The 21,857-nt window shown below is 41.9% G+C and overlaps 1 protein-coding gene across 2 annotated transcripts in view; it reads right to left on the bottom strand.

Annotated features, from left to right (window-relative positions):
- The window catches only part of nf2a (NF2, moesin-ezrin-radixin like (MERLIN) tumor suppressor a), a 30,021-nt gene that overhangs the window by 8,126 nt on the left and 38 nt on the right, over positions 1-21,857 (bottom strand). Inside the window, exons 2-15 of one of the 2 annotated variants that reach the window (XM_079340766.1) lie at positions 21,004-21,291; positions 19,635-19,760; positions 19,379-19,501; positions 16,645-16,728; positions 8,663-8,731; positions 8,423-8,505; positions 6,757-6,832; positions 6,030-6,164; positions 4,907-4,981; positions 4,685-4,798; positions 3,700-3,822; positions 3,136-3,353; positions 1,705-1,810; positions 291-409 (exon numbers count right to left, since the gene is read on the bottom strand). In XM_079340766.1, the coding sequence (XP_079196892.1) occupies positions 291-409; positions 1,705-1,810; positions 3,136-3,353; positions 3,700-3,822; positions 4,685-4,798; positions 4,907-4,981; positions 6,030-6,164; positions 6,757-6,832; positions 8,423-8,505; positions 8,663-8,731; positions 16,645-16,728; positions 19,379-19,501; positions 19,635-19,760; positions 21,004-21,117 (1,565 nt within the window). In that variant the 5' untranslated portion in view covers positions 21,118-21,291. Of the gene's footprint in view, positions 1-290; positions 410-1,704; positions 1,811-3,135; positions 3,354-3,699; positions 3,823-4,684; positions 4,799-4,906; positions 4,982-6,029; positions 6,165-6,756; positions 6,833-8,422; positions 8,506-8,662; positions 8,732-16,644; positions 16,729-19,378; positions 19,502-19,634; positions 19,761-21,003; positions 21,835-21,857 lie in introns of those variants that run through there. The other variant, XM_079340765.1, reaches the window with a different exon arrangement.

Below are 21,857 nucleotides of genomic sequence, written 5' to 3'. Positions count from 1 at the left end.
GTCTACAATCACTGACTTGAAGAACTTCAGACAGAAGACGCGTGAATGCTGGATGTGATGTGAGTGACAGCTGATGCTCAGTGTCAGTGACTCCTCAATCAAAATGTGTGTTACAGAGAACAGTTCTGCATTAGTTTACATCTTTCCAAAACATTATTGGTGCATTTAAAATGACTGTAAAATACACATGTATCTGTAAAGCACTACATCAAACTACACCACGTAACCAGACGGAAAGTAAAAACTGAATGAAGCTCTCAGTATCAGCAGAGAAGGGCCGGGCCACTCACTTCTCTTTCTCAATCTCCATGGAGAGGCGTTTCATGTCGGTGTCTTTAAAGTCAAAGCTGAGGTTCTCCTTGCTGAAGCTCAGGTCTGGAGGCATGCTGTTAGGCGGCAGTCCAGGAGACTAGGAGGAGAGATAAAGGGAAGAGATAAGAGTGGAGACACCAGTGAGGAAAAACTGACAAGGAAAAAAAAAAACACAGCGGGCTTGATAAAGATAAGAAAAGATGGGCACGGAAAGTTAAACGCAGAAGAAGGAGAGGTTGGATAGAGGTGACCGCACATATGGGGGGGGGGGGGGGGGGGGGGGGAATGAGCAGTGCATGTGAAAGAGGTCTGCAAGTAGGACACAATATGGAAAGGGAAGAAGGTGGGAGGAAGTAGGAGCAGTTTGACGGGAACAGACCGTGAACACACAGGAATAAATGCTTTTAGGTTCCTGACCACATGTGGGGAATGCATCGGACACATGCCTTCTCAGGAGCCGGCAGAATAAGAAGTGGATCTAATACACAATATAAATGGAAATCCACTGGTTGGCATGGGAGTCCCGACTACAGAGTGGATAAATCCAACCGTCCTGACAGGCCTAAAGGGCAATTTTTGGAAGGAAATGGCAATCTGAAAATGTTGTCGATTTGTGTATGTTTATGTGTGTGTGTGTTTGGTCTTCATATTGATAGGCTGATATGTGTGCTTGTTGTGTTCTAGCAGCAACAATTTCTTTTGTATGTAGGAGGCAGCAGTGTGTGTGTGTGTGTGTGTGTGTGTGTGAGTGTGTGTGTGTGTAGGCTCTTCATTCTGAAGCTTACAAGGCAGTAGTTCTCTATCTATGACTGTAATCTGAATATGCATCTGTGTGTGTGTGTGTGTGTGTGTGTGTGTGTGTGTGTAAGTAGATGAATATCTTGTGTGTGGGTTTTTAGCATGTTGGGAGCTCTTGCGTAGGCTGTCTCATGTGCTGGCTGCCTGTTCTTATGCAAGGATCTCTTTTCAGTGCGGTTCTGCAGAGGATCAAATTATTTATGTGTATTAAAGCTAATAGGTAAACATTTTTTAAAAATCAATAGTTGCAGCTGATAATCACAGTAAGGAACTATGCATGCACCGTTGTCCTTTATTGGAGTTTGTGTTGGTAGATTTGTATGTAATGCACATTTTTATAGTGGAAAAAAAGCCACACATAGGGAAGTAGAAGAGGAACAGACAGAGAGGCCATGCTTTCAGCACCGACAACACATTAAGCTTAAATAAATGATCAACAAATCCATCAATCAGGATCATTTCCGGTGCTCCATTGCTTCTGCCTTCCTTTCTACCACAGTGTGTACACTTGCTTCCTCGGGCTTCTGTTGTGTTTCGAATATACATGTCCCACACATGCAAACACGTTATGTGTGTTGCTGCTGGGCTGGTTACCGTATAGACAGCTCTGGTGGTAATCTCCAGCAGCTTGTGCTTTGCCCTGCGCTCTGACTGCCTGGCTTCCTGCAGGTCCTGTTTCAGCTGCTCAGCCTCTTTGGCTCTAAGAGGGAAAAAAAAAAAGAAACAGACAGACAGACAGATGCAGTTTAAACTTGAATTCAACTCTCAGTCCTTCAAAGGAAACAGAGACTGAAAAAAAAATCTAATCTCATTATCGGAACATTGGAGCATAACAAAATGGGATTGTCAGTTTGTTTCCAAGTTGATCAGTGAATCATACCAGCGGACACTTAATTCTGACTCCGTCGAATTTTCACACAGAGATGGTGTTAATAAGAAGATAAGAATGTGATGTGAACTTATTGTTCTTTTGCTTGTGTTGAGGGTTTGAGTGGACGTAGCCATTTACATGTCGAGTGGCGGTGGAAATTTCTCTGCTGCAGAAAGTGCTCATCCACAAATTGCACTCACAAGTGGTTAATGGTGCGCATTTCAAATGATTGGTTTATAAATTGTGTAGGAGGCCGTGTAGTGATATTTTTAGTGTCAGTGTTTTCTGTTGTATTACAGAAATGTCCTGAGGTTCATTGCTGCTTTTGGACTTGCACCTGTACAGACATTAAGTTGTCTACAGCCGAAATGTAAAGGTTGCTGATTTGACCCATTCTAGGGCGGATGAGACAATAGCAAAGCAGAGATCAAATCACAGATGACTTTCAGCACCTTGGAGCTTCAATGAGCGGAGACTGTTTGATAGGTCCTCCTAGCATCGATCGATACTACTGCTAACAATTCGGTAGCACAAATTAAACCACCGTCTCAGAGAGCTGCTGAACAAAGGCGTTCTTTCTTTTTGTCTCTGTGTGAAGCAGTGTGGCTGCAGACGCATGATTACCCACGTTTTTAGCTGCAGTGCGAGAACAAAGGCTTTAAAATTAAATGATTTTAAACAAGTGAGAAGTTCTTATTCTTTGATCAAGTCATTTATATGCAGCCGTGTTACCTGGCTCTGCGCTCGGAGCATATTGACTGACTTCTGTGCAGCTGTGCAGACTGAGCTGCAGCCTTGTGTTTGTGCACCTTGACATTAAACAGTAAAGTAACTCAGAGAACACTTGGGAGTTCTCGTGAGTCGAGGTTATTTGGGAACAGCTTTCTGGTGCTTTAAAAGAAAGCTTGCTCACTTGGGGGTATTTTAACAGATAAAGAATGAAATCTCTTGGAGGGTAAGTGAGATTTGAGAATTAGTATTTAGGGATCGAAGTGCATTGCAGTCTGTGAAACGGATACCAAGACAGGAATGCAGATGATTTTTATGTGTGAGACAAAACCACACTGCAGCGAACACCTGATCAGAATGATAATCACTCCAACATGGATGTTTCTCTACATCCATCCAAACTGTACCCTTCCTCTTCTCCCCACCTTCTTTCTGATTCCTCAGCCATCTTGAGGGCCAGCATCTCTGTCTCCAGCATCTTCTGCTCCATGAGCCTCCTCTCCTCCTGGCCGCGGATGGCAGTCACTTTGATGCGCTGCATCTCCGTCTCAGCCTCAGCAGCTTTCTGGGCCAGCAACTTGGCCTCCTCCTCTGCGATCTGGGCCTTTTCAGCCAGCAGGTCCGCCGTCTGCTCTGATCGCAGCTGGTGAGGAGCACGGAGGGGAGGACAGAGGGCAAAAGCAAAAAAAAAAGGGGAGCAGGGAGAAGAAAAGTTGAGAGTACAGGCGAGAGTGGGGATGAGCATAAAAACGAGACTGGGGTGAAAATGACACAGAGAACATGAAAACAGAATGAGAATATAATAAGATGGAATTTTTAAATAAAATATTAAAGAGAAGAAACAACAGGGTGATACAGGAAAAAAAGGGAACTATGGGAGGAGGGGAAGTGAAGAGCTAGGTTTTTTTTTTGTTTGGAAACCTGGGAAAATGTGAAGCCATCATGTTATTCAAAAAAAAACGGGTCATGCTAACCAGCCTGAAGCTTACCAGTGCCTCGTTGGCCATGTGAGCCTCATCCTGCAGCTGAATCAGCCTCCTCTCCAGCTCGTCCCTGGCTCTCTCTGCGTCCTCCCGCAGTTGCTTCTCTCTTTGCAGACGCTGCCTCTCCACCTAAACAACAACGACAGGTGGGATGTGGAGAGAAGAAAAAGAGGACATCAAGAGAAAAAATGAGTTGAAATATGGATAAGGGAGGAAACGAAAACAAAAAACAAAAGATGAAATATAAATGAGAATAAGACAGACAGAGCAAACCTTGGAACAGAGAGGATCACAAAACAGGTGAATCAAAAGGATAAATCAATAGGAGAAGACAAACACAATGAAGGCAAACCATGAAACACTGAAGCGTAATAAACAGTTTAGGTGCATGGTCAAAATGCATTTCTGTGTATATAGCGTTCAGTGCTTTCCATGCTGTTGCTTTTGAGTGCATTCTCAATTTTAGGTTGAAAACTTCTTTGTTGACTCTTCTGAAATGTTATTAAATGGTAAAATATTGCTAATTTGTTTGGTTGAGCTTAAAATGTAAAAAAAAAAAGAAAAAAAGAAAATGTCTCAAAGTTGATCACAAACATGCTTCACTCATCAAATCTGTTAATAGCTCAGTGTGTAGTACGGACTTGGTTTGGGAACCGGAGGCTCGCCCGCTGTGGACTAAGACTGGACGTTGGTCTGGTAGCTAGAGAGGTGCCAGTTCACTTCCTGAGCTTTGCAGTTGTACCCTTTAGCAAGGCACCGAACTGCCAATCTCCACCAGCTCAGCAGCGCTAAGCACCCTGACTCTAACATCTTTCCATTGGTTCATGTCTACATGCTCATCGGATGCTGTTTGTGTGTGTGTGTGTGTGTATTATTAATTTGTGTCGCATGTTCAACAACAGAGTTAAACATGCGAAAACTGAATTCTCTAAAAAGGGTTTTCGTTCTTTTGTTTGGAGTAACACTTTGTGACGAGATGAACTTTCAGTACCTGTTTCCTGGCCCTCTCCTCTCTGGCCTGAGTCTTCATCTGCTGCACTTCAATAGAGTCGACCCGCCGCCTGCGCATAAACAGGTCATGGTTCCCGATACACAACTGGAGGATCTGTACAAGGCATACAAAACCAGCGTTTGTTATGGCAACACTTCACAATACTGTATGTCCTCCAAGAACTTCTATTCACAAGCTACTTCTTGTATTATCCAAACTCACCAGCTTGTTGACTCTTAGCCGTGAAGAGTTGAATTTGAAAACATTGGTTTTCTTGTCCAGAGGTTTGATGGTGAACTAAACATGGAGAAAAAAACAACACTCGCCGTTATGTGTCATACCACAAAGTGTGAAACAAAAATAAATGCCCACGGCCTCGGGGTGTGTTGGACTTAAAAAAAAGAGAGGCATGTGCTGAGACTGTGGTTTTCATCCTGTTTTCCCCCAACGACACCTTTGTTTAATCACAGGACTTAATCCAGCCATGTGCGCCCTGCGCCTTATTTACCGCCTAGTTTGTACTGTATGCTGCATGACAAGCAAAATGTCAGATCCCTAAATCACTGCACCTCATGCTCTCTATGCCGTCAAAACACAACATTTTTAAGGAGACATATAATGAAAATCCACTTTTACAGTGTTTTTGAACATTTATTTTGGGTAACCTGAGTGTCTATCGCCCAACAAAATGTGAAATAAATCCATCCAGTCCTTTGTTTGTGGTTTGCATAAGTCTTACCACACAGAGAATAATGCTCCGTTTCAAGTTTTCTCCGTTTGTGACATCACAAGTTGGATTCTGGTAATAAAGTCCCCTCTCCTCCCCCGGTATCTCCACATATTGGCTCCACCTCCAGCCTAGAGCAAAACTTTTGCAGAGGTCTGCCATTCTTTTTCTCACTACAGAGAAGTGATGTCAACTGGGAAAACTCAGGGGGGCTCATTGCATTTAAAGAGACATGCACCAAAACGGAGCGTTCTGAGAGAGTTGGTTTCTGGTCACAAACCTCCTCTGGTGCTTGATTCATGTTATATTTGGACCAAAGCACAGCACAGATGTTTCATTTAGAGCACAGGGGAATGTTTGGAAAGAGGGGAAAAAGGGTATGTGTCCCCTTTAAGTTTTTAATTTGCTCTTAATTGCTCATTTGGGCATATTAAACTCATAGAACAATCGCATAACACAGGTAGTTTTTTATTTTATTTTTATTTTTTAAAGGAACCAGGTATGACACTCAGTTACAGACTACTCATAACACTATGTTTAAGTATCACCCATCTTTACTAGAATCAAACTTCCACATGTGCACACACCATCTTGTTGTAACATTTCAGATTCTTTCACCTCTTTGTCGCTGTAGGAGATGTTGCGAATCTCATTCCAAGGAAAGGAGCACTTTGGCGTCAGTCTATTGTCCGGCTCGTAGATGTGCAGACCCAGGGCGTCCACTCCCAGAAGAAGATCTGTTCCCTTTTTATTCTAAAGCACAGCAGCAAAATGAAGACACACACTTTCCTCTATTTGTCTTTTAAAGGACACTAGCGAGCGCAATTCCAGCTCAGATTAATTTGTGCTTGCTTTTGACAGAGGCGGCATTGTGTTAGCTGTGTTTGGCAAAACTATTTGTGCAATCCAAGCTGAACAATGCCAGTAGTGAGGGGTGTCTGCACTCTGGGCTTGTTTCCTTAAAAAGCAATGCTACGGTGAATTACTAAAGTTGACGTTGACTTGCTGGTGGTATTTTAAAATGTCTCGGCCTTTTAGAGAATACATTGCTCAGGGCCAGAGGCACCTCAAGTAAATTCATTTTTGTTAAGACATGTTTGTTTTTGTTATGACTCACATGGAAAAGATATACCACTATACAGACACAAATCCTTTGCTCAAAATAACTACTGAACTTTGTAAAAAAAAAAAAAAGACAAAGTCAGTTGAAGGAGAATTTTAAACAGCTGAGTCGGACTGCGTCCCCGTCACTTCATTTCATAACACCGTGGTGAAACTGACACGCCTCCCACTCTCTCACATTGGCTAACTTTGTAAAGGTGTAGTGAAACAGCATGTGGCTCACCCTGATCAAAAAGTAATTGACACCATACATGTCCAGGTCCTGAGCTATTTTTAAATACTCCATCTCGGCTTCATCCCTGGTTCAAAGACAGGCAGAAAAAGAGGGGGAGGAGATTTAGAGGGATCGGAGAGAATGAAGAAGAAGAGAGGGAGGGGAGTGGGGAGGAGAGAGGAGAGAAGGTGGAGAAAAAAAGGGGGATCAGACCTTGTTTCCTTGGTTTTTGTGTGCAGCGTCTGTCATGTTGTGTGATCTATAAAAACTCTGCCGCGTCGCTCTTGCGAGGTTGAAAACAGAAGCGCAGCACTGACATGAAACGTAACCCTAGTTCACAAACAGACTTAAGAGGTTATGCTTGATGGAAAGACTTATTTTGATGCCCTCAAGACTCTTAAGAGTCGCTGCAAAACAGAAACAAGATCTATCGAACTCCTTTCTTCCTCTTTATGCAGCTTGGCATCCAGATCCTCTGTGTTCCAAAAAAAAAAAAAAAAAAGAACCTCAGCACACTTTGACAGTTGACAGGAAATAAGCCCATGATTCTGAATTCACTTTTAATAATGTGCTGTTTGATATGGGTGGCGGTTGGGAAATCGATGATTTAAGCTTCATTAAAGTTTAAACAAACAGGGACGCATTCTGCCAAGGAGACAAATCTTAACTAGGTTGAACTGGATACGGTTTGACTTGAGAGTGGGTCGCTGTGGGAATGTGTAGCTCCGGAGTTAAAAATCATTTTGCACTTGACAAGGCCTGTCAGTTCTATGATGAGCTGCTAAATATCAACGTCCAAACAGAAATAAAGATTGACTTCATGGGAAACGGTGAATGAATAAATGTTTTATCTTGAAACCATTCGGTTTGAAAATGCGTCCTTGGTAGGGAGTTTTAAAAACAACCCGAATGTGGCTTCAGATTCATAATTCCGTTTGAATTTCTCGGATGGCTTACTCGTACCCTGTCCTGTGTGACTCTTTCTGTCCTCAGTCCAATGTCGGAGGTGAATTTTCAAGCAGTGTGCCTCACTGTGTTGAAGACACTGGGATCCTTTTGATGTTCAAACAACAGTGGGATAAATGTTACAACTCTGCACTTACTGAAAGTCCTAAACTTTGTTGGTGTAGCAAACGCTTGCATTAAAGTGTTTATTTGAAACTCATCAGCTGGCCAGTGGTCTCCCTTCTATACCACCCAAAATTACAATGCAAAGGTGTGATAATCAACAAGCCCCATCTCTCTGCTGGAGGTGAAGGGGTGATGCATCAGCAGCAGTGACTCAGTTATCACTTCACTGTGCTTTGGTTTGCATGCTTTCAGAACTCTCTCTCTCTCTCTCTCTCTCTTCAGTTCGGACCTTCCCATCCTGCTACCAATCCATTCTCAACAACGATAGTTAGTTCAGAGTAGAAGCAACTTGACTTCATCGTTTTCTTTTGAAAAATGGCTACACTGATTCGTATGTACTTACACTGAGCTGATGAGCCATGGAAAGCTCATCCCCTTGGTGTTTGTGTATGTTCTTGGCCATTTGTTTTTTTTTAAAATACCTTCAATGCTGTATTAAAAGGTCCACACACAGAAACAAAAAATACATTTACCCATCTCTTTTCTACTGCCAAAATGATCTGCAGCATTGCAGTGTGACACGTTTTAGTGCAGCAGAGTTTACCTCGTCCGGCCCCGGTGCTCAGCATAGCATGCAGTGATCCTCTCCTCCCACATTTCTGCAGTCATCTGATACAAGTTAATCACCTGGAATGGAGAGAGACAGGTGTGAATATGAATGTGTTTGCAGAGAAGACAGTAGATACTGGGACGCTCAAATACTGCAGGTACCCGCCCTGATAACTTGGATAAATATGTAAACGTCTTTAATGAATAACAACAGGTGGAGGCAGCTGTCACTCACCCTCTTTGGCAGCAGTTCCTCCTCAGCCAAGAAACCAGGTTTGTGTATATTTGGGTCGTAGTCTCCATACTGTAAAATAGAGCAAAAGTGCCAAAAGGATTAAAATTCCTCCAAACTAATGGCCTCTCTCCTCCTTCGCTCCAATAACAGGCGCGACTATTCTTCTCCTGGGAGCTGTTCAAGATGAAAACTACAGTGCCTGTTAAGAAAAAAAAAAAAAAAAAAAAGGGTGTCTCTGAAATAAATGGAGGCTGGTGAGGCATCAGGTCATTAACGTGCACTACACACCCAGTGGCCCAGTTGTTGTGAGACGGTGTAAATGATGCTATTAGGATATATCTCCGAAAGCCTGATCGCTTATCATCTCAGAGTCGGGATACAAATGATATCATGCATGTTTTAGGGGAGATATGGACGGATTAGGCATGACTAAGTGGTGGTGGGGAATTCCTCTGGGCTGCAGAGGAGCTGGTGGTAGGATATGAATTAAACATGTACTCGAGCTACAATTTTAAAGGTGGGCCATGACTGTAGATTTATGTAAGTAGGTTAAACCTGCACATTTACCTTCATCTGAGCATTGCTTTAAGCTCTGAGATTCTTCTGCAAACCCAACGGTATACTTCTTTGGCACTGGGATTACTTTTTGATTGGTCATTGTGTGTTTAAATCGATACGCTACAAGCGATCAGGAGGGGAATCTTCATATATACAGTATATATCTATAACCCCTTTCAGATTGCTTTTTTCCTAGTAATACTGAAACTAAGCTAAGCTGCCATCGCTTCTTTCTACATTCATATTGATTCCGCGATGGCGTCATATTAGTGTCCCAGTCACATTGCAGGAGTATGGGTTAGGGGTAGGGTTAGGGTTAGGGTCGGGTTAGGGGCAGGAATAGGGTTAGGTTAGGGTTAGGGTAAGGTTAGGGTTAGGATAAGGGTTAGGTGTTACGGGGTTAGGGTTAGGGTTAGGGTTAGGGTAAGGGTTACCAGGACCCAGCTAGGGTTAGGGTTAGGGTTAGGGTTAGAGGGTTAGGGTTAGGTTTAGGGGAAGGGTTAGGGTTATGGTTAGGGTAGGGTTAGGGCTAGGGTTAGAAAGACCAGGATCTAGCTAAGACCAGGCCCCAGCTAAATACAAAGACCAGGACCCAGGTAAGAGCAGGATCCAGCTATGACCAGGACCCAGCTAAGACCAGGACCCACCTAAGACCAGGACCCAGCTAAATACAAAGACCAGGACCCAGCTAGGGTTATTGTTAGGGTTAGGTCTGGGTAAAAGCGCAGCGTCCTCTGGGGGACGCTACGGGGGGCACGGGCTCTCGGGGGGACCAACGGTTTTAATAAGTAATTAAAAGTTTGCAATTAAAACCCTCCTTAAAAACCAAAAGGTTTTCATTAAGACCCTCTTAAGACACTCTAAAATTTGGTTTTAATTAAAAAGGTAACCGGACCACCGCGCAGGAGAGGTCGGCGGAGCTCTGTAGCTGGCTAAAACCTACCCCGTCCCAGGGCCTCTGATAAAAACACCCAGGAGCTGAATGACTTTCATTGTCCTAGAAATTAAGAAAGAGAAAATTAAAAGCTAAATAAATAAAATACATAATTTAAAACAGATAAAATAAAGATCCTATTTATAAGTGCCCTGAACTGAATTAAAAGGCCTGGCGAAAGTTAAGTATAAATGTATCTACAAAATAAAAGAATAAGTGTTAAAATTGATAAAAGGTTAGTTAATAAATGTAAAAAAGTGCATAAATAAAATAAGTGCTTAAATTCACATTAAAACCACACTCATAAAAATACATGGGTTAGTAAAATTGTAGAAACATATATACATCTTTATTTACACTTGTTAAAACATCTTAATGCAGTTCATAAAATAATAGGATCTTTGTTGATTAAGTTAAAAGAGGATAAGAAAGTAAACAAGTATAAGACAAGGAGAGGTCCAATAAAATGTCATAAAACAGGGCAAGGTGTCTTTAAAAAAAAAGGTTTTTGTTATTTGTTAAAAAGTGTTTCGAGGCGCGCCCTCCGCAGGCAGGTTCTACCTCATAAATTAAGTTAAAAGATAAATAATCTAATTTAGAAATCAAAAGTCGGCTAAAATAAGATTTTAAAGGGTCCAGAATCTCCTCATAGGGGTCTAAAAGTGCTAAAACAAACATACATGCAAAAAGTGCTGGATACATTTTAAAATTCAATGAATAGACATAATTAAAAGGGGGGGGGGGGGTTTAAAACATGCATAAGACAAATTAAGGGTAAAACATAAATAAATTAAGATCCCATAGAGGAGGAGTGGGCTATAAAATCAATATTTGAAAAATAAAAGCTAAAGATTAAAAGAAGGAGGGTAGCCCGGCCCGCAGAGGGTCGGCCTGTTAAAACCTGTAAGAGAGGCCCCGGGAGGTCAGGGGGTCAGTATTTTCTAAAACCCACTAAAAGCTATATTAAAAAAGAAGGAAATGGATCCACCCTAATATTTCTCATTAAGACCGGTAGGTTCTATTGTTTTTAATAGGTGGATCCATTTCCTTTCCGCCGCTCGTCTCTGGACAGTGGTCCAGTCCCTGTTGCTCTCCAGGCCCATGCTCTGCACATTCTGTTGGCCGTGGAGTTTAAAATGTGCATACAAGACAGTGGTGCCATTCCCGCTATTAATATGATAAAAATGCTGTCTAATACGCGCGGTGAAAAGACCAGGACCCAGCTAAATACAAAGACCAGGACCCAGTTAGGGTTATTGTTAGGGTTAGGGTTGGGGTTAGGCGTAGGGTTAGGGTTACATTAGGGTTAGGGCTAGGGTTAGGGTTAGGTTTAGGGTTAGAAAGACCAGGATCTAGCTAAGACCAGGACCCAGCTAAATACAAAGACCAGGACCCAGCTAAGACCAGTACCCAGCTAAATACAAAGACCAGGTCCCAACAAAGACCAGGAGCCAGCTAAATACAAAGACCAGGATCCAGCTAAGACCAGGACCCAGCTAAGACTGGGACCCAGCTAAATACAAAGACCAGGACCCAGCTAAGATCAGGATCCAGTGAAGACCAGGACATAACTAAATGCAATGACCAGGATCCAGCTATGACCAGGATCCAGCTACATACAAAGACCAGGACTCAGCTAAGACCAGGACCCAGCTAAATACAAAGACCAGGTCTCAGCAAAGACCAGGACCCAGCTAAATACAAAGACCAGGACCCAGCTAGGGTTAGGGTTAGTGCTAGGGTTAGGGCTAGGGTTAGGGTTAGGGTTAGGGTTAGGGTTACATTAGGGTTAGGGTTAGAAAGACCAGGGTAAGGGTTAGGGTTAGGGTTACTTTAGGGTTAGGGTTAGGGTTACTTTAGGGTTAGGGTTAGGGTTAGGGTTAGAAAGGCCAGGATCTAGCAAAGACCAGGACCCAGCTAAATACAAAGACCAGGACCCAGCTAGGGTTAGGGTTAAATTAGGGTTAGGGCTAGGGTTAGGGTTAGGCTTAGAAGACCAGGGTTAGGGTTAGGGTTACGTTAGGGTTAGGTTTGGGTGAAAGCAGAGGGTTAGGGTTAGGGTCAGGGTTTGGGTTGGGGTTACACATAACCGAGTGCATTTAGATGTTTCGTGGTGGACATTTGCTCTGACCACTAATGTTGCTCTACTTAACAAAATGATTCCACTCATTTTTTTGATGAAGAGGAGACGGTTCACTTCAATTCATCACCGGTAAAGGTTTTATGACTCACCGATGCATTCTGCTTGACAAGGCTGGTTGGCCCTCTCTGACTGAAAGACGCAGTACTGGAAAGCTACCATCATGCATCACCTTCTTTTTGCAACTGAACTCCGGTCCGTGTTTAACTCGTTCGAGTGACAGACGTGTTCACCAGGACTGACCTCTCATCCCTTTTGGACACTTCAGGAATATTCTTTCAAACCACCTAACACCTGCCTGTAACTGTTTTATTTGAATTGTTGACTAACTATTGAAGTCATTTCAAGCTTTTAAAATGATTTTATTTGTATGTGTTAATTTGGTGTCCTGTGGTAGTCTTAACTCTTCATGTTTGTCATTTATGGATATATTCTCGACATCATTGTAAATTAGTTTTTTTTCCCCCATATGCCAAAGTGTATTCTGAACACATGCCGTACTTTCATTTGTCTTTGATAGTTGTGTAACTCATTTCCACTATGTACACTGTACATAAACATGTCTGAATGGTTTAATTTTGATTTAAATACAAACACCATGTTTACCATGGGAAAAGAATGAATGAGGTGTGTCTTTAAGTTCAATACATATATCACTCCAGAGCTCTCTGAAGTAAGGACAGTTTGTGGCTGTTCTGGGTAATGCTTGTAGCATATTTCATCCTGTTCATCTTCCCTATTTATAAAGGTTTTGCTAAAAAAAAAGAATGATCATGCCCATTCAAAATGCCTTCCATGTGTCTCCCATTTATAACGAGGTGCACCTCAGTACACATGTCCCTGAAGGTATCAATAATTAGAATTGTAATTGGTGTTTTGTTCCGTCTCTCTGCTGTTATTATTGGGTTTAATGGGAAGTTCTTTTTGTGTGTCTGAATTTAATAAACTCAGCACCCATGGCCCCATTGGTGAAGTGGCTAACAGTGATGAGAAGCTAAGGGCTGTATAATTAGATTCCTTCCCTTCAGTTCCTCACCTGTTTGTTTGTGACTGCTTCATAATTGATGACACAAAGACTTCCAGAGTTATTATTGAGCCAACCTGGCTTCAGCTCAGCGACAGCAAGGGCGGCATGATGACAGAGGCAGTGCTCCCAGATTCTTTTATCATTACACACCATACCTACAATTATTTTTAACATCTCGAAAGTGACAGAAATCTGACAGAAACTCTGGGAGGTTGATTACATGACAGTTTTTTTTCTCTCTCTTTACAATCATCACCAGTAGCAAAGTGGTGATCACTGACTAATGAATACGATATGTTCATAAGAACTTGTTTCACAGGTTGCAGGCACTTTGAGAAAAAAAATCAATGTACAGTGCGATACAGGTTTCCAATATCTACCCTTCATGGGTGGCTATAAACCAAAAGTAAGGGTATAATCCTCTAGAACCATTTCTCAGGGAAAGTACTCTCAAACGTTGGATGGGTTGGGTGAAAAGATGGTACAGATATTTATTTCCCTCTCAGGAAACATTCACATTAAATGTTCCATTCAGTGACATTTTCAATTCGTTTGGGTTTTATTTTCTGGTCTGACTTTCATGTGAATCATTCCACGTTTATTTGGACGCTGCATGATGACATCATCATGGGGAGGCCGTTCATATGCCGGTGTTAGTAGTAAGAATTAAAACTGCTTTTTTCTATTTACATGGATTATAAATCATTGTACAAGTGTTACATGCTGTGATTTCAAAAAAAGTCAGAGAAATAATCGACAAAGAGAGTCAGGGAGGTCTCGTTTATTTTTCAGAAATGTAGTGAAGGTACATCGCTTATTGAAGCCCCGTGCTCATAAGTTTTTGTCACCAGTTTCATTCCTGTTTGATTCGACCTCATCACATTCCTATCCACTCTGCTGAATATGAAATCTAAACCTCACTCCCGACTCAAAATCCATGCCAGGTTAACTCTCTCTTGCCTTCGTTCAGCAGTGGCAGCTTCCTGAAATTCCCTGCAGGTACCTTTTTGTCGTAGTGCACCAACTCAGAATATAAAAGAGGCGGCACCGGAGCCTCTGCAGAAGAAGCGAGATGTAATGTCGGTTCACAGAGCAAAACGAGCTGTCGTGGTTCTTAAATTCTACCACTGAGAACATCTCATGTCATTAAGTCGGATTTTCTTACATCCTGTTAGTTTGTTGTCTTAAAGAGAGATGGAAAAATAATCACAACACCTCAAAAGTTAAAACTACAGCGCTTTGCTGATGTCAAACTTCGTCTCAATGAAGAAGAAGTTTGACATCAGTTGAACAACAACCAATCTGTTCTTCGTCAAGCAAAGTTACTGACTCTCAGCGTTTCCAAAGCAGAGGTTTCACATTTTTCTTTGACTCTGATTACAAACTGATCATTTTCAGGGTTTAGAAAATGAGTCGCAGAAAATTGAAGATGTCACTTTGCCTTTTTGGAAGATTAAATGTATTTTAGAAAGATGTCTTATAGAGTATAAATGAGTGTACAAATGTGTGTCTGTGATGATACAGGAGCCTTAATAAGGGGATGATGACATACAGTACATGTCATAGATGTTTGCACTGATTCATCAAAGTTGTTCATCTTGTGATTGACACTCTTGTACCTTGCTGTATTGTGTTGCATACACAGTGAGTGAATAGCTGTAAAGAAACCAGTCAGAGCAGTTTTAAAGGCTCACTGTTACGTCTACCTCGTTTTACAAACTCTATAACATAAACAAGGAATAGCAGCTTTGAAGGCTTTTTTTTCCTGTCACAGATTTAATGCCCTTTTTCACTCCAACTGGAAACAGATGAGAAACATAGAATTCTTGTAAATCTGCCTGTACCTGAACAGAGCGAGGATTTGCATCAGAAAAAAATTACCTCCAAAACACTCATCCCATCAAGTACACGATGGCCTATTTTCAAATTTCAGGCAGGCACTGTCATGATTAGAGATGAGCAAATTCACCAGATTTGATCCCACTGTGTTATATTCTCAATCTGATGGCTGGGTTCTACAAAAAAAAAAAAAAAAAGCTCACGATGTGAAAAGGAGAGGAGGAAAAAAATGTTTTTTGCCAAAGAGCTCTCAGCAGCTGCACTGCTAAACAACTACCTGATAGCGGGTCTAATCAAAGAGGACCGCTGATTAAATGAAAACAGATTGTGGTTCCATATTGTCTGACGCTCCTAGATCCTGGGGCGCTGACAACAGGGAGCAAAAGCTTCAAGCTCATTGGCTGACTCTTCGTTATCCTCACGCCCTCTTTAAACCTAGGCCGGTTAAATTGGCATGGGATATGTCAGTCTCTGAAGGCTCTTGGTCAAACCTTTGAGGTAAAGCTCCGGTCTCACTAGACCTTGTCCGCCTGTCAAAAAGCTGCACCTCACTCGACCCTTCCCCCCCCCCCCCCCCCCCGCGCCTGTGTGGATCTCAGTGAGATGGGATCTTTCAACCAGAACGAGTCAGATCGCTCGAGGTTTATGAAGCGACTTTCTACCTGTAGAGTGAAGTCCATTGACGTCAGGTGAACACAGTGTTTGATCCCTCACCAATGAGTCAATAACTTTTTACGGCGGCACCTTTTTTAATACAGAACAATGCAGTTTAATACCGCCTGCAAAGAAAGCTAACCTTACACACTTCTACCTCAACGTCATATTTTCATTCACTCATTACCAAGAGTTCTTTGCCATAACTTAGGAGTTCAACATACTTGACGTCATGCTGAGAGATTAACTGGTTGATGTCCACTCTACTGCAGCAGTTAGTGTTTTGAAGCCTTCAGGCTAAATGACGCATTTTCTTTGTTCAGCAGTTACACTTCCTCCACAGACGGCGTAGTATACAATATATCTGACATTTTTTCTGATACTTGCAGATCTGCTGGCACGCAAAGGTGCAGCTTTAGCAGGGGTGTGTTACTTAAAGGCCCTGACACGCCGAGCAGATCGTTGATCCTAGTTGGACCGTCGGTGAGTGGTAGTGTGTCCGGCTCCATCGCCTCCCATCTGACTCCCCTCGCCCCCCGATACGACACGTGGTTGGTGAGAGAAATCTCTCCGATTTTCTTTTCGTTCGAAAGGTTCTATGTATCTCCGGCTCTCAACACAGAAACGATGAAATGAAAGTCGTTCAAGATAACGAGATACAATGCAGTTCGATAGGATGCAAAACAATTACGACTACCTGAATGGGCCTAAACAGGTGGAGCTCCTCAGTCACTTCTCTATACAGTGCAGTGCACAGAGGAGTGGAGGTTTGAACTGATCTGGTCTGAAGATAGCTGACGATTACATCACGAGTAAAAACGAGCACTCACCTTAGCATGGACGGCGTAGGAGGCCAGCAGCACTGAGGCCTCGGGGGGACAGTGAATCTCCTCCTCCAGGATCTTCCTCTTCACCTGAGGAGTGAGCACATTTAGTCTTTCTTTGAGGCCTTGCTGTTTTTGCTTTGACTGCATCAACCTGAACAGCAAAACCCTCTTGATTGCAGCAAGCAAGCAAAAAAAAGAAAAAGAAACATCCTCCACCTCTATTCACAACTACTACTATGACACAGAATTGACATGTGTGGTGTTTCTTATTGCGGAAATAGTTTTTTTTACTGAAGAAAGATCCAATCTTGGCTGTGTTTGGGAGGAATTTATAAAAACATATATAAAACAGGAAACCTATTCTTTGTCTTCAGTTTGAGTGTAAATCACTTTTTTTATTGATTTCCAAGAGGAGATCAAAGTGATTTCTGTGAGATAAAGGACCTGGATCAGATAGACAGCTGATCCCACTTGACTCAAACACAATAAAAAAAGGGAGGAAAGTGACAGTGCAGCATGACACCCAGCTTTGCTTCTGACAGCCTGTGTTTGTTAAAGCACAGCATTCAGATTCTAGTTTTTGGAAGCTACAATTTCTTGTAAATAAATGAAACATGAACTTCTAGCTACTTCTGCAACTGTGTACTGGTACTTTCACTTTTTCAAAGAGGTCTGGGACTTGGGCAAACTTTGCTGAATAAATACTGTTGGACTTAGGTATCATAGCCACACAGGGACCTATTAAATGCAGAACCAGAAGCTCTCCAGTCACCCCAGTCAACATTTGTTCATATGATCGTTAAGCTGCTCCACGCCTGCAAGTCAGCAGAGCACAGTAACATGAGAGAAGTGTGTGAGGCCCGAGAAAAGCCCCAAATCATAATTAAAGTGGAGCGCCACCCCTTTCGATATAATTCATGTTTTTTTTTTTCTGTGCCCACAGGACAAGCTGATTTTATGTGTGTGAAATCTGAGACTGACAAATTCTAGTTTGTGAGTTTTGGGCTCTGCGTTTTGACTGTCACAGATCACAGAAATAACATGAATTCTTTAAAAAAAAAGAAAAAAAAGAAAGAAAGCGGCAATCCCCCTTAAACAAGCTCCCTGCAGATTGAAGGCCCACGTCTCACCGGGTGTCACTCCCAGAACTCGCTCACCTGTCGCACGCATTGAATCACAAAACTTGCCGAAACGACATGCCGAGCCAAAAAAAAAAAAAAAAGAGCCAGATAGTGAGGTGACACTGTGAAAACATGCTTTGAGCCCGAGCAATGGATGTAAAGTGTTGTAAAGCTTATTATTTGCCAAGCTAGTCGTGCTGTCTTCTCTTGTTTTGAACCAACAAAAAGGTGTGGAGCCAGAAGGTGACAGCACCCTAACTGTGGTGACTGCTAAGAGGCCGGGCTGTAATCTGCTTTTACAAATGAGACCATGTTGCTGCCAAGATTTCAAGCTCAAGTGAAGAAGACGTGCATGTCTGTTTTTTTTGTGTAAGTGGGGGCTTTCTGTGTGTGTGAGTGTGTGTGTGTGTGTGTGTGTGTGTGTGTATCCGGGTCAGTGATCATTTCTGATAAGCACTAATCCAGCTGTCATGCCGGTGACACTATCTGAACAGAGGCCAGCTCCAGACATTATGTGAATTAATGAGAGCAGAGTAATAAGGAGACAGGCGGTGCGAGGTGCTGCACATTTGTATTCTTCTCCCCTTGTCGCTGTGTACCACTTTAACAGAGTCATTTGTTGGCCTTAGTCGTTTTTTTTTTTTAGTTTTTTTTATAGCTAGGCTTCCTCCTGAGACGAAGAATTACTTCAACTAGTTCTAAATGGATTAGGGACACAGAGAGACTTTTTTTCTAAGTATTAAGTAGATAAGTGTCTCTGTTCAAATGTTGAGGTCCACTAGCTCTGTCTACAGCCAAATCCCTAAAGCAGCCACAGTGGGACGGATATGACAGGAGACAAGAATGTCATTAACTGGGCCAATAACTGAGCCCTTAAAGTCTAATTGGTAATTGATAAATGCGGCTTGCAGCAATGAACGATGGTAGCACACGGCAACAAATCTCATCTCTTGAGTGGTGCGGTGGTTTCTGCAAGAATTCCCCGAGGAGTATTAACTGGAGAGAAAGGGCAGCGGTAATATGTTGCGCATTGATTCCACCTGGCTGCACACAATGAGACCAGGACACCAGTGTATTAGAGAGCGCTCTGCCTGGACAACTTGTCCGAATGTCTGTGGTAGTGTGCCCCCTGTTGGCACCGGATCAGGTTTGTCAGAAAGACGCAGAGCAGCCGAGGGCAATTTGTTTTTTTCAAATTCAACATTTTAAAAAGACTTTCAAGTCAAATATGTTCTAAGATTTTCTTTTTTTAAAGTTTTAAGGAGATGGCTGTCAACAAAACAGTTCAAAAAAAAAAAAAGCTGTCCATTAGCAGGACAGTTACCTGAAACCTTTTTAGAGAGGTATGTTGAATTTCAGGTTTCAGGTCCCCCCCCTCACAATTTCAACATGCAGCAGAAACAATGTGTCAGTCAGTTACAAGTGCATCGTAGGTATAAATGAAAGAGAAATGAGTCCAACCCAGTAAAATCTCTCGAGTTGTCCGGAGCCTAAAGATCGATATCAAGCAATACATTTCAATGAATGCAGAGATTCAAGCCTTTTAAGGTAGAAATGTAGAAAAAAATGTAAGTACAGTAAATGAGCCCAGTGACAAAGCAGCTGATTATTATTACCTGTAAGAAGAAGAGATGCTGTGTGATGTCTTGCACTAGCTCCTCTTCAGCATTTTCAGGGTAAAACTTGGCCAGGAAGTAAAATGTGATTGGTTCCTCCTTTGGTACCTCCTGATCCAGAACCTATGAGAAACATACAAACCACTGTAATCCATTCATTCGGTCCCTTTTCACCTTTACAACTTCTTAATTACACATTTTTGACATGGCATTGCATGTTCGCGACTGTGTCAAAAACATTGTGAGGACCACTCACCTTTTTTTCCATCTTGAGCCACGCCACCGTATCTTTGACGCTATACTGGAGCCCGAAAAACCAAGTCTCCCTGAGTCCCAGAGTCCGGCACACTAAGTCAAAAAGATCTTTTCCTTTCCACTTGACCTGAAACACAGAAATGTGTTGTTCATATAAAACATCCCCAGAAAAGCAAAAGTTGATTGACTTTGTTGAACTGATTCTGGAGCCGAGTGCTGCATCCTATCAAAACAAAGAGCATAATAACTGATAGTAAAATTCACATTATTCACGACCTGCCGATGATGTATTTAAATCAACCTGCAAAAGAGTACCAGCAATTTCTTCATAATTTTTAAGGTTTAATATTAACACCCTTTTTATGACCTTCTACAGCATTCATGTCCAGCTTGAACAGCTTAAAAGCATAATGCATATTTTCCTATCAAACACGTGTATCGCCAACTTCAGAGGTAGATTAAGGTTAGTGACCTGCGAGAACTTCAGCAGTTGCTATCTTGCACTTCTAATGACAACTAGAACCAAACACACCATTTTCGTCTATACAACCCAGCTCCCCTCTAAATGTTATTTACTAAAACCATAATTGATAACAATTACCACCACCAGCACAGAAATTAGAAACCTGCATCCAACAATATGCTGCTCCGTGTAATTACCACTGCACACTTGAGAGGGTTCCTCCCCGTGAACTACAGACGTGGTGTCTGCAAAGAACTGCAGCATCAACCAAGTCATATACTTACCCAAAACGACCAGGAGACGGCCAAAAATATCCAAATGTATAATGATAGCATTATAACTCAGTGTGGTATTTATAGTTTATTCACACAGTAATCATAAAGTTCTATAGTGTTTTGAGATTGGCCTCTGATTCCTCCTCAATATGAGACAGATGTAACTTAAAATTCGTGAAAATCAGTACAGTAGACTAACCACACCAAGAGCGTTTCTACATTGTTAGCTGCTGCCATCTTGTGTAGAAAAATGAAACTGTGTTTTCCTCTGAATTAACTTTTATACAAATATGTTAGTGATCATTACAGATAAAGTTGAATACGGTTATACTTGCATCACAATAATGTTAATCTGTAATTGTTATTCTTATTTAAAAGCTCTATTATCAGGGACAAGTGTCGTAAACTAGCCTTGCCTAAAAACACTATGATGCATACATCTGATGACTGTTCAAGTTTATCTGTCTTTTTGTATCTGTCCATATTCAAATAAACCTTTAAATAAATAAAAACACAAGTAAAGGCCTTTCGCAACACACTCGTGCATCTGATGTTGCGTTCAAGACCAGCGGGATTTTGATAAACCTTCAGAGTAAATTAAGAGAAAACGTTTCTCTGATACACATACACACCTCGCAGCTGAACTCCATGTCTGACTCCATCGTGCTGATCTTGACGTTAAAGCTCCTGGCTTGTCTTCGCATCAGTGAGTTCAATCCCATCTTTGCTGCTAAGGCACTTGCCATGTTGAACAGTTTGAAAAGTCACTTTTTTGAAGCAGAGTCGTCGATTCCTACAAACTATGTTCACTTTCAAAGCATTGTGACAACTTCACCGTGTGGCCTCGATGAGCTGTGTTGATGTAGTTGAGTTGTCAAACGAAAAGGACAGTTGTGCGTGTATCTGTCCAGCTTTCTTTGCTATCAACAGATAGATGTCCAAAAATTAAGTTAAATGAAAGTTAACATAGAGGCTACATCGGTTTATAAATGTGTCATGCACCTATCTTATTATATGACAGTCTTTGTAATTTTCACACCAGATACAGACTAAACTAATCCTGTGAGCATGAGTTGATAAACAGAGTCCTGTGTTCCTGTCTACGTAAACTTGCATTAAGTTAACCGCAGACTGAGTGATATAGAGCAACATAAGGCATTTTCCGGTGTTAAAGTAATAGCATTACTTCTGTACATCGTAATATCCGTTGACGTTCACGTCTCCGCCTCCAGAAGAAAAAGTGTTTAGTCCTCTAAAGAGTTGAACATTTCTGACGTTGTTGTACATTAACTCTCCTGAGAAAGAAGCGCTTGCTAACTGTTGCTAACCATTTGATACCTCGTTATCGCAACTGGAAAAGCAATGCTGCATTCACGTACTGTCCAGAATATTGTCTATTGTATCAACACTGTAGGGACATTAACCATTTTTACAGTTATTGAAAAAACAAATCATCTCCAACATTCAATTCTAGTTTTCGAGTGTT

Source organism: Symphodus melops, assembly GCF_947650265.1.
Source record: "Symphodus melops genome assembly, chromosome: 1".
Taxonomy (NCBI): Eukaryota; Metazoa; Chordata; class Actinopteri; order Labriformes; family Labridae; genus Symphodus; species Symphodus melops.
The sequence above is the reverse complement of the archived record's forward strand: the minus strand, read 5'-3'. Positions and strand labels throughout refer to the sequence as shown.